The sequence below is a fragment of the Macrotis lagotis genome, chromosome 4 (assembly GCF_037893015.1).
Source record: "Macrotis lagotis isolate mMagLag1 chromosome 4, bilby.v1.9.chrom.fasta, whole genome shotgun sequence".
Classification (NCBI taxonomy): Eukaryota; Metazoa; Chordata; class Mammalia; order Peramelemorphia; family Peramelidae; genus Macrotis; species Macrotis lagotis.
Genome location: NC_133661.1, coordinates 89,743,371 through 89,756,303, shown reverse-complemented (window position 1 = coordinate 89,756,303; position 12,933 = coordinate 89,743,371). Strand labels below are relative to the sequence as shown.

At 37.2% G+C, this 12,933-nt stretch overlaps 1 protein-coding gene and 1 pseudogene across 1 annotated transcript; both read right to left on the bottom strand.

Moving 5' to 3' along the window:
- Positions 1-3,646: 3,646 nt before the first annotated feature.
- Positions 3,647-6,540, bottom strand: LOC141519943 (uncharacterized). The gene is made up of 3 exons (XM_074231887.1): positions 5,886-6,540; positions 4,904-4,979; positions 3,647-4,473 (listed from the first exon to the last, which is right to left on the bottom strand). The coding sequence occupies exons 1-3, from the start codon at positions 6,059-6,061 to the stop codon at positions 3,679-3,681; spliced, it is 1,047 nt and encodes a 348-aa protein (XP_074087988.1). The 5' UTR covers positions 6,062-6,540; the 3' UTR covers positions 3,647-3,678.
- Positions 6,541-9,930: 3,390 nt separating this feature from the next.
- Positions 9,931-12,830, bottom strand: LOC141521198 (ragulator complex protein LAMTOR5 pseudogene; annotated as a pseudogene).
- Positions 12,831-12,933: the final 103 nt, after the last annotated feature.

Genomic DNA, 12,933 nt, shown 5'->3' with positions numbered 1-12,933 from the left:
GGGGGACACCCCACTTTATTCTTCCAAGGTCTTATGCTCTCTTGCCTGTACTTTGATATGTAGATCCCCCCCACACTGTACTTCCCTCTGCCCTGGAGCTATAAGCATTGGTTACTTAGTTTGGAAGCCCAAACTGCAACCTAGATCTGAGTGCAGGCAAACAGCAGAATCCTACCCCAAGGGAGAGCAGAGAAATCTCTGCAGTCTTCCCTGACCCCTTACTGTCTCTGGGGGTGCAGACTGCTTTCTCCAGATTCTCGCTGAAGATTCTGTGGCCTGTACTCCTCTCTCCACATTCATTCTGGTGTAGCAGATTTTTCTCCCCAACCCTTCAAGCTGTTGGGTTGGGCTGGGCTGGGTTGCACTGTGGCCTCAACTTTTTTTTCCAACCCCTGGTCCTGGTGAAACACACTTTCCTGTTGAACTTCTAAGTTATCTTGGACTGGGAAAATGTATCACTCAGTCTTTCTATGGATTCTGCCCCTCTAAATTTTGGTTAGAGTCATAATTTTGGCTTTTGGAGTTTGGGGGGAAAGGAGTTCTTGGGAAATGCTGCCTTCACACCACCATCTTGGCTCTTGCAGTCCCGTTTTTCAGAAAGCCCAACCAAGACTTAACTCTTAAGATATCTCCAAAAACACTCCTTGGAGTCAAGTGGAGAGGTCTCTTTGAAGTCCTGCTCACCACTTCCACAGTTGCCAAACCCCATGGAGTAGAGTCCTGGATCTATCTGACACACCTTAAAAGGGCAGTACCATCCATTTGGATCCTATGGGGGATCCGATCTTGAAAATCAAACACGCTCCAAAGCAGTGAATATCTGAGGTAGAGTGCAGTTCCCAAGACCTTCCCAGACATCTGATGTAGACCAAAAACCCAAGAACCAGACGTATGATGAGGTTTTCAGTTACTCCCTCTATGAACTAAGACTTTTTTTCTCCTTGCTACTGAGAACCTAATTTTAATGATTCATGGAAGTAGCAGGGTAGTAGGTAGTAGTTTAATGATTCATGAAAGTAGTAGAGTAGTAGGTAGAATAGTTTGTGACAAGTTTTTGTTACTTAAGAATAAAATTCTTGGTATTGTAATTTGTTTTGAATTTTAATTACTTGGGATGGTCGTACAAATTATCATAAATCAATAATAGAAAATAGCATGTGCATCTAAGGACTGCTAAATTAGATGTCTATGCCTGGGAAGGATTATGAGTATAATCTAGGACACAGCCTACACAGGGTCCTCCTATTTCTCCCTTAGCATTTCCTTTCTGGAAAAGGAAAATTTCCTCCCTGGTGAATCTGTCAAATAAGACATTTCTGTTTTTTTGGTTTTTTCTTTTGCAAGGCCAATGGGGTTAAGTGGCATGCCCAAGGCCACACAGCTAGGCAATTATTAAGTGTCTGAGACTGGATTTGAACCCAGGTCCTCCTGACTCCAAGGCCGGTGTTTTATCCACTGTGCCACCTAGCTGCCCCTAAATAAGACATTTCTGGAATCAGAGTTAAGAGAATTTTTCCTCTGTCACATGACAAGTATTTCCCTTTTCCTTTTCAAGCAAATCTTTATAATCCACGTTATGTAAATCTGTATCAAATCTATTAGATAATTACCAAATCAAAAATTATTGTCTATAAGAATCTCCTCACCCTTATTGTCCAAAAGGAGTTACTGTCAAGAGAAATAATATATGTGTAATGAATATAATTAATTTCTAGAAAGTCTTTTTCACATGCAGACTGTCAAAGACAGGTCCTACATTCTTTCCCTGAACTGTACTTATCCTGTGTTAAGTGAAATGGTATAACCTATGCTGTAACCAAGCAAAATAATGGGGTACCCCCAAGATTATATAATCCAATTAGCCATTCCCACAGGATTAGACACTTGTGTTGTCCAACTTGGATAGTCACAAGTGTTATAGTTGTTCTATTGTCATACTCAGTGGAATTATCCTAGGAAGATTACTTGAGCCCCAGAATTGATTGTTCTATCCACTTTCCTTATCCCTTATCATATACATGAACATGTATGTATTCTGTGCCTGAATGACAGCAAGGTGGAGCTCCAAGGAGTGAATAATTCCATGACTGCAAACTGGTCCCTTGCAATGAAAGTAATTAATTAGATCTCTACCTATTTAGTGTCACTCTCTTTGACTTGCTGTTATACCCAGCTTACAGACTGGCTCAGTAAAAATTTGGTTAACATTAGCTTCCCTCCTCCTCATAACTCAACTGTTATAAAATTTATGGTCAAATCTAATAAGACTTTTTTTCAGTCCTAATCCTCCTCATGTCATTTCCTTTTGTTTTTGACACTGTTGTCCAACCTCTCCCCCCCAGATTAGTCTTTACAAACTGGGTTTTCATGGAAACTTTCTCTACTAGTTCACTTCCAATCTATTGGACTTAGATTCTTCTCTTGCTGACTCATGATTCATAACCTGTTCCCTAACTGTAGATGTTGCTCCAGCTTCTGTAGGCCCTCTTCTCTTGTGCACACTCAGTAACTTCAACAACTCCCAAGAGTTTATCATCTTTATGTAAAAGATTCAAACATTTATTTCAAACTGGATGTACCAGAAACAACTCTAAGATGAATTTATCTTTCCCTTTAAACTCTTCTAAACTTCCCATTTCTCTTAAATGTACCACTATACTTCTGGTGACATAGGGGTTTTTTGTCCTCACCACATCCATCCATTGCCATAGCTTACCTTTTTTTTTCCTTCATAAGTTTTTCATTTTACCACCTGAGTTCAAGTCCCTCATTAACTCTTGCTTTTGTTGTAATGGCCTCTTACCTGTTCTCCCTCAACTTTATCCCCACCCCAGCATGTCCTCCATACTAATGTTCCTTAAGCACAAATTTCAGTCATTACCCTATTCACTAAACTCCATTGACAATTCATTATTGTATCTAAACTTTTAAAGATTATTATAACCTATCCCCAACTTCTCCTTCCAGTTGTTATATTAACCTTTCCTCACAATGCAATACAGATAAAGTGGTCTTTTCAATCATTTTTACTCATCATCCTCTATTTCCTGTCTCCTTGACTTTGTACTAACCATCCTTTCATCCCTCCTCTCCTCTGCCCCATAAAATTATGCTTTTCCTTCAAGCTACAGCTCCCTCACTACCTTCCTTCTTGATTCTCCATCTCTATCACCCCACTACTGCCCTTCCTGCCCAACTACTATGTATTTAACCACTTCCTATTATTCATCTTATATCTATTTGGCATATATTTAAATCATGGACTTCATTAGAATGTGAGCTTTTTTCAGGTACCCTTTTCATCATTTAATTTGTGAACCCTATAGCAAGCTTAATTAGTTAATTCTTCTAATGCTTTCCCTAAATTATCATTCTTTTTTTTTTATCCCCTAACCAACCCTTTGAGAAAGAGTGTGTTTTTAAGCCTATCTTTGCTAATCAAAGCAATTTTTAAAATTCTCCCATCCTGCCTATTCAGAGGTTTAAGAGCTTTGGACTATAATCTTATCTATGCTCACCTCCACCAAGGGGAAGAACTGAACTTTTTTCTTCTTTTTCCTCCCTTTATAATTTGATTTTATAGAGATATTATTTAGAGATGTAGTTTCTAGTTTTAAAAGCCACAAAAAATATTTTCATCCAAAATATTTAATGCCTGATCTTATAAATATAACAAGTTTAATTAATTTTGCTTATTTTAGTCTTCAAAAATGGTGGTATTTTCAAAAATTCTGCACCAACTGGCAGTTTCATTCTATCTTCCTCTTGTTTCTCCTCTTTCAACTTTGATTTTTCAATAAGAATACGTATTTCCAACCTTTTTCCATGACGAAGTTGGAGAAGTGGATAAGCAGCAACCCATTCATATAATTTTATTTGCTCTTTCTTCACTTCAGGTTTTGGAACTAGAGGAATATCCCTCGGGATGCCATAAAAACGTCTTTCCTTATAACTTTGCATAACCTTTCTCCCATGTATCATGCGCTTTTGATGTTCTCTGATTTGCTTTGCCTCCAATTCTCTCATCTGCTCTCTTGTTTTAGGTTTTTTCAAAATGTCCTTATCCTCTTTATTTTCTGCTGTCCAAATTCTGGGAGGAAATTTTTTCCTTGGGATTTCATGAGGGTATAGAATATATGCTTTGTTTCCAAGGTTTCTAGCAAGTTTTGTTCTATAAATATGCTTTGCTATCTGCTTTAGTTCTCTCTCATTTACTAAATAGTCCCATTTTTTTGGTGCCCATCTCGTTTCTTCTTCTAGTTTTTTGCCTAGGTCAGGCAATTGTATAGAAATACATTCCAGGGGTTCCTCCATAATTTTATCTTGTTTCTTGGAGTAATAATAATAATCTGCCATTTGGCTGAGCTGGTAGTCCAATGATGAAGTCCTGAATTGACGGATGGCTTCAAATTCCTCTTGATATTTTTTAGCTAAAAATTTTTGTGCAGCTGCACTATGTATGCCACCTAAACTCTGTCAAAGTAAAGTACAAAATTTACAATGAAGAATTTTATCCAGAAAATATATTTTAAATATTTGCTTTCTATGGAAAATGCTAGGATCAGAGTGTTTTCCTGCAATTGCTATAGGAGGTATTTTTTATGTTAGTGTAAGAATCTTTATGCTCACACTTCACTACCAAGTATAGCTCTTAGGCTTATTGGTCTTTGACAACAACAGAAATCAATAGGGAATTCTCTCCCCCCCCCAAAAAAAAATTAAATTCCAAAAATGTTTGAATGATCATATGTGAAAAATTTGCAAAATAATATCATACTTTACAAGTAGCTGGAAAGAACAGCCAGAAGAAACTTCCAATTAGAAGTTTCATTTGGACCTCCAGTTTTTTTAATCCATTATTTATTCTTCTGGTAGGCTCAAAATTACATGGTGATTTGCTTACCAATATCTTTTTCTCCATAGGGGATCGGGGACCCATGGCAATCCGAGGGTCTTGAGTATTTTTGACCCAGGCTAACCTAGAAAAATAAGGTGGAACCAAACTAAGGGAAAAGTCTTTTAAGTCAAATTTTTTTTTATTATAGTCTTTGGAACTGTCAAATGGTGCAACTTCAGAATTATGATTTGATCAGTGGAAATAACATTTAAAAAGCAACATTAATATTCTCTGTTACTATATCCTAAGGATCGTGGGATTTACAGATAAAACCCTTTATGTTATCTCAGGAAAATAGGGACTGGTTCATTTTTCTAAAACCAGTACTTAGCACATAGTGAGAATTTAATAATTGCTTCATTCATTATACATTGAAAACTGAGTTATATGTCTTTGGTACAAAGAAGAAATTCCTTCTCAGGAACACAGAATGATATATTTAAAGAAAGAGCCCCACCCCCACCCCAGAAGCCATCTAGTACAACCCTTTCATTTTACAGCTACCCACACCAATGAAAAAAAAAACAGGTACTGTTTAAAAGTTTTTCAAAAGAAAAAAATCTTTAAATGGTTCCTTATCTGGTAATGGTCTAAGAGGCATAATAATTTGTTTAGTTAATAGTTAGGGCATTTCATTAGCTGGTTGAAATATATTCCTGAGAAGACATAATGTGGTTGATTTGTGTTCAAGACCTGCCTCTTACATATATAAGTTGTGTGACCCTAGGCAAGTCACTTAATAATCTAAGTGTCCCTGAAAAAGCTAAGATTAGAAATATAACAATAAAAGTACAATTCTAGACTTTCTTAACTTCACAAAAGTTATTTCCCACTTTTTTCTCTCCAGAAAGACAACAGTTTCTCTAAAAGTCCCAAAGCTTGGTTATTTCAAATTGGAGAAATAATTGCCCTTCCAAAGGGAAGAGAGAAGAAAATAAATCTACAACCTGGCATCCTTTCTTTAAAAGGAAAAACTAGTGGTACTTACTGCTCTTGTGCACTTAATGTCAACCATTTTGAAACTTTAAGAGACTGGTGGGAAGATTGATGCTCACAGGCCAAATGAGATCTAGAGTTTCCTGTATGTGGTGGAATTCTGCTGGCCTGCAGGAACTTCTTTTCCTTTTGCAGAAATTCATTTGCCCTCTCAGCCTCTAACTGCATATACACTTTTGCTTTCTAATCCTCCACTTTTGTGCCTTCTCTTCAGTGCATCCACTAAACTTAGATTCTCCTCTCTCCTTCTACTATGCTTTGTTTTATAAGCTGCCTCTACTCTTCAAATCCTGTACTCTATATGGTTTGCAGCAAATAGTTGTTCAGGGTGAACATTAATTTGCCCTTGCCTTTGGGACAGATTAATGGCACTGTGGGGAAAGATCACAAACACTTTTTGTGTCATCACTGGCCCAGTTTGAAACAATTGTGAAGTAGGGTGTAAGGCATGCACTAGTATTGAGGCTGTGAGAGTAAACATCAAGAGAGGTTGGGAAGGCAGAACTGATGTTGGAAGTGGGCAACTCTTCTACCATGGTAGATTGACTCCTGCTCAGCAATTTGTAATTTTAAAGATTGTCCATTGGCACTGAAAGGTTAATCAATTGGCCTAGAGCCACTGTACTAGTGGCAATATCTGAACATCCTTGAATTGTTCCCTCTCTTACTACAACATCACACTACCTGTCTCAAACTATATTATAAAATAGTATGCATCAAAACTATTTATTGATGCTTGAAAAAAATAGAGAATAAGACTCTAAGATTAAGAAAGATTCAGAACGACTCAGAAACACATAACCTTGGGCTCAATCAACTCAAGAACACAAACCACTGAAGGAAGAAATCTCTGTTCAAGAAGAGCTCCTGGGAAAACTGACAGAAACTGGGTTTTGATCAACATCTTACACCATACACCAAAAAGCTTCATGAATTAACAACCTTAATCTAAGAGGCCACATTAGAAAAACATAAGTATCATATTTATGATTTTGGAAACAATTCGTGCTGAAACATGATCATTGGCATATTTAAATATGTAAAGCTAAAAAGCTTTTGAACAAAGAAATTCAGTTGACTAGAATAATAAACCTTTGGGAGGAGGAATCTTCATATCAAATAGTCCTGTTAAAGGTCTAATGTCCAAGAATATAGGGAATTCATTTTATTTATATATAAAAAGCCATTCTCCAATAAGATACGTGATCAACAGATATGAAGTTTTTTAAAAAAATAACATACAAATGGTTAACAACCACACAAAAATGCTCTAACTCACTAGTGGTAATGGCAGCTGGGTTGCTCAATAGATATGGCCCTAGTCCTCAAGTCAATAAGACCTGAGATCAAATTACCTTCAGACACTAACTAGCTCTTTGATCCTGGACAATAACTTCTGCCTCAGTTTCTGCATCTGTAAAATGGGAAATATAAGAATCCAGTTCCCAGTGTTTTTGTGGAGACCAAATGAAATGGTAATTGTGAAATGTATCTAAGAGCTGAGTGGCTGGCATGTGGTAATGTTAGTTATTATTACTACTATTAAATGTACATTTTAAAAAATCTTGAGATTTCACCACTCTTGACAAACATGATTAAATTTGAAAATAATCATTAATCAAGGAACTCAGGAAAGTCACATTAAAACAGTAGATGTGAATTGATCCAAACTTTCTGAAAGATAATTTGGAACTATGCTAGAAAGATGAAGTGTTTGACCTTAGTGATACCACTATATTATTAAGAAAATTGTTGTTTCTTATGGTTCATTACCATGTAAATATATTTATATTCATATATGACAGTTTGTCTAGCCTTCCCTAATTAAGATGAAATCAATCTGATTTCAAGTTTCTGGTTACTTAAAAAATGCTGCTATAAATATTTTGTTATATATGGAAATTTTACCGCTTAGAATTTATTGATGCACATTCCTTAAGTGGTAAGGACACAAAGAAAGATAAAAACTATCCCATACCCTTGAGTTCAAGCTGAGGGAGATGAAGCAGGGACAAGAATTAAGGGAGCAGGGAGCTCTCGTACTACAGAAGCAAAATACCTTCAGACATGATCAATGACTTTGTCGCATAAGAATTAAAGGACAGGTAATGAAAAATGATATTAAAAAAGAAAAACAATTAAAAAATAAAATTGAAATAAGTAGCATCTATTGTAATCGCTTGATTATTAGCCTAATAAACCTGTCAAAAAAGGAAATAAAGTGAGTTTGACAAACTTGATTTTTATAAAGCAGTGCTGGCTTTTATCAGTTTTCTGAGACACTCCTATGAAAATATCACTTTTCCTCCTCCTGTAAGTTTCACATAAATAAAAAGGGGTTGACTTGGAGTACAAGGACCTGTATTCAAATCCTGGTTCTGCCAGTTACTGTCTCTTGAATAAGCCCAGCTCCAAGCCTGGAATTTTATGATTCCATGCTACCAAGTAAGATAGATGCTTGTAGTTGGCTAAGTCAAATACAAACTGAGGGCAATTATTCATGTTTATACCATAACCCTACTTACCTTGAGTTTCAGTTATCTCAACTATTTTAACTCTGTACTAATTTGAAGATAATTCTATTTGATGCAGGAAAAATAAGGAGTTGAGTAGTTCTGCTCTGATAATTTCCACATCCAAGCGAAAATAGGATTCCTGTTTCTACATTGAACTTTCTATTGTGTCTAACATTGTGTCTTTTTCATTTTTTTCCAATTAACAAAAAATTACTTTCTCTTTTTCTTTTTCAGTTACTTATTTCCCTCCTAATTCTAATAGTGGTTTTATTTGTATGCAACTTTTTAATTTTTTCGTAATAAACTTTTATCTTCCATGATTTTCTCTATTCTGTTTTTAGGCAGGAACTCTTATCATTGTTAAAGATCTTTTTCCTTGCTTCTCTAAAGCAATACCCTAAAGGATTTTTTAAAAATACCCAAATCTTGTACCCATACATGATATGCAATATTGGTCTAAACCTAATTCTTGCTAGTCAACTTTCTAGTTGGCCTGGCAGGGTTTGTCAAATAGTCTTTCATCTAGCAACTGGGGTTTTGAGATTTGTCCATCACTATGTTACTTTATTTTCTTCCATGTATTTTAGACCTACTAATCACTTCATTGATCACACCTTTTATTATTAAATCATTATCAAATAGTTTTGATAACTGTACCTTTGCAGGGCCAGATTCTTTTCCCCTTTTTGTCCCCCAGCCCCATTATTTCCCTTAAGATTCCTGAATTTTTGTACTCCCAGTCCCTCTAGCTCTACAAACTAACCCTTTGGCCAAATCAACAAGCATTGAGTAACTGCTATGCGTCATTAACTGTGCTTTACATGGCAGATATGAAGCTAAAAATAGATCTTGATTTCAAGGAACTCATAGCCAATTGGAAGAGATGACATAACAACTGTGTATAAATAAGATATATACAGGATAAATTTAACTCCTTTGTAATCCAATACATTTTATGCATTTAAACATATTCTGAAAAGAGGCTCATATGACTGCCAAAAACTTCCAAAAGGGTTCCATCATACAAGTTAAGAAACCTCACATTATCATTTGCAAAAAAGCAATTATTTCCTTTGTTTATTTCCTTAATTTCTTTTTCATGTCTTGTGGTTATAACTAGCATTTTAGCACTGTATCAAATAGAGGTGATGATGATGTACTTTATCCATGATCTTATTAGAACTTTCTCTCTGTCATTATATAGAATGCTGGTTTTTGGTTTTAGACAGATATTATTTATATTAAGGAAAGGTTCACTTATTCATTTCTAGGATCTTAGTTATAACTACTCCATATCTTGACAAAAAGCCTTTTCTACATTTCTATTCATATGATTTTTGTTATATGTTACATATCTTATTGATAGTTTTTACAATATTGAACAAATCCCATATTTCTGGTATAAATCCAGCCTACATGACCACAGCTATCCTCTCTCCCAACTTCACCCCACCCCCCAATAGCCACAGCCCTCCTACTCTCCACAAAAATTCAATTAAGGTGTTTTCAGAGATGAGATGAGCAAGATTCCAAGGATCAATCTATCCATGTCACATGTGGGCCAGCTGTTCTATTATAAGACAGCTATTCACCTATATTACATAAAAGGCTGTCAAGGTCAAATAGGCCACAGTTCTTTTGCACTAATGTACAAAATCACGCACACTCTTCTGTAAAGAGTACCATCTTTTTAGGCTTGGAAAATTTCCCAACTTTAAACCTGATATAGAATGCCTGTAATTCTTACATGACATGCAGTGTTCTTTTTGAACTTACTGCAATTCGATGACTCATAGTACTGATAGGCTCAGAAGGATAGAAACCTAGAGACCATCTAATTCAAACCCCTCAATTTAGAGTTGAGCAGTCATTAAGGTAGTATTTGAGACAGAATTTGAACTCAGGAATTACAACTCTAGGACCAAATGTATCCAAATGTTCCCCAAATGTTTGCTTTTTCCATTAGGCCTAAACTGGTTTTTAACATATTATTTTCTTCAGTATTATTTTGTATTTCTTTCACTAAGCTGTTGGTTTTCATGATTTTTCTGCATCACTCTCATTTCTCCTCCCAATTTTTCCTCCATTTCCCTTAATTGCTTTTCAAACTTTTTTGAGCTCATCCATAGCCTGAGCCCATTTTCTATTTCTCTTGGAGGTTTTGGGATATGGAAGCTTCAATTTTGTCATCATCTGAGTATGTGTTTTGATCTTCCATGGAACTAAAGTAATTCTCTATGGTCAGATTCTTCTTTTTCTGTTGTTTATTCATTTCCTCAGCCCAAGACCAATTTGCAGCACTTCCAAGGATTTGGGTTTTTTTTTTGTGGGGGGACACTCCACTGGGACCTTTATTTCTCCAAGGTCTTATGTTCTCTTGCCTGTGCTTTTTTTTTTAATACAATTTAGGAAAAGCTCATTGCTTTTCTCCAGCTATATTTATTGAGCATACCCAATGAACAATTTGAATTGACAGGCCCCTTAAAACATTTTTACTCTTTCTCACTAAGTGCTTACCAAAGATAACTTTAAAAATAATAAATAGGAAAGAAGCAAGTATTACATTTAATGGCTAGCCTAAGTAGTGGCACTTAAAAGTGGAGCAAGAAAAGAGAAATGAGATGAAAAGATTTGTTGGAGTTCTGCAATTATCTGGGAACTAGATCTGAGAGATCAAGATGCTATTTTGTGCACTGCCATGGTGATGCCATCATGTTTCTGGATCATTATATTCCCATTGCCTGATTCCAGACAGACTACAGGAATGTCTGTTGGGTCAGAGGTTAATTTGGCTGCTTGTTGGGCTAGGACAGAGATCACCCCGGCATGTTCATCTGACAGGGTTCCACGGCAGCCCAGGTTCAGTCCCTGCGAGTCCATGCACAGGCCGCCGACGATGGATGGGTTCTTCATCGTGTCCTCGAGGTGCTGCTCCAGGGCTGCCTCCATCTCAGGCCGGTCAGCAGATGGAGTGCAGGCGGCACACTGGGCTTCGCACCATGTGACCGCCCCCTTTGGGGCTCGTATTGCAATCCTTGCCTGTGCTTTGATGTGTAGATGATCCTCCTCCGTTTCCCTCTTCCCTGGAGCTGTGAGGAGGGCTCCTGCTTGGCTACTTAGTATGGAAGCCCAAACTGCAACCTGAATCTGAGTGTGGGCTAGCTGCAGAGTCCTACCCCAAGGGAGAGCAGGGAAAGTTCTGGTTCTTGGGGTGTTTTTTTTTTAGGTTTTTACAAGGCAATGGGGTTAAATGGCTTGCCCAAGGCCACACAGCTACGTAATTATTAAGTGTCTCAGGCCAGATTTGAACTCAGGTACTCCTGACTCCAGGGCTGGTGCTCTATCCACTGTGCCAGCTAGCTGCCCTGAACAGAGAAATTTCTGCAGTTTTCCCTGACGCCTTTATTGTTTGTGGGCTTTGCTAATACAGGCTCATTTCTCCAGACTCATTGCAGATTCTGCGGCCAGTGCTCCTCTCTCCACACTCATTCTGGTGTAGCAGAATTATCTCCCTGCCCCTTCAAGCTGTTCCCAGGTTGTGCTGCGACCAGGTTTTTTCCAACCTCCAGTCTCAGTAAAATATACCTTTCTCGCGAACCTCCAAGTTATCTTGGACTGGGAAAATGTTTCACTCAGTCTTTCTGTGGGTTCTGCCCCTCTAAATTTTGGCTAGTCATAATTTGTTGGCTTTAGCAGTTTTGGGGGGGAGGAGTTCCTGGGAAATGCTGCCTTTACGCTGCCATCTTCCACATTTATTTCTAAATCTCACTTTCCCTCTAACCTCACCCCATTGAGAATTTCCTCAAACTAAAGGTTAGAAAAAGTAGATTGGGGCAGCTAGGTGGTACAGTGGATAGGGCACCACCCTGGAGTCAGGAGGTTTTGAGTTCAAATCCAGTCTCAGACACAAAAATGATTACCAAGCTGTCTGACCTTGAGCAAGTCACTTAACCCCACTGCCTTGCAAAAACTAAGAAAAAAAAGTAGATTAAAAAAAACCCCACTGTACACATTATTGGATTTGACAGCATATATGAAATTTCCCATCTCATATATGGTCATTGCAGTGAATCAAGCAAGGAATAATGATGACTGAACTAAGACTGGGAAAAGACAAAAGGAGCCAGATAGAAGAGATGTTATGAAGACAGAAGCAGTAAGATTTGAAAACTAATAGTCTAGGGAGACTGGAGGAAAGGTAGTGTCTCCAAAAGATCTAGGAAAATTTGGAAGGCTGGTAGGTTTTAGGGGGAAAAAATGTTTTCATGTTGAGATGTCTCTCTAACATCTAGTTTTAGATATTCAATAGGTTAATATGTGACAGGGACTGAAGCTCTGGGGGAGAAGGGGAATTGAATATGAAGATGTGAGTCATCTGCATAGAGATCTGTGAAGCTCAATGGGGAAATAACCTAAATAAAGTTAAATGATCAACAGAAGAATCAATAAAAGAGACTGACAGTTATGTTATAGATATGGCAGTGAATTTCTTTAATCATAGAAAAGCAAGGCAGCTTTATAAAC

Excerpts from the sequence above, each read along its gene's own strand:
- LOC141519943 (XM_074231887.1), bottom strand. The coding sequence starts at position 6,061 with ATGCAGTTAGAGGCTGAGAGGGCAAATGAATTTCTGCAAAAGGAAAAG. Across the intron at positions 4,980-5,885 it reads ACATTAAGTGCACAAGAGCA|GTTAGCCTGGGTCAAAAATA; the intron begins GTAAGTACCACT and ends TTATTTTTCTAG. Across the intron at positions 4,474-4,903 it reads CTATGGAGAAAAAGATATTG|AGTTTAGGTGGCATACATAG; the intron begins GTAAGCAAATCA and ends TTACTTTGACAG.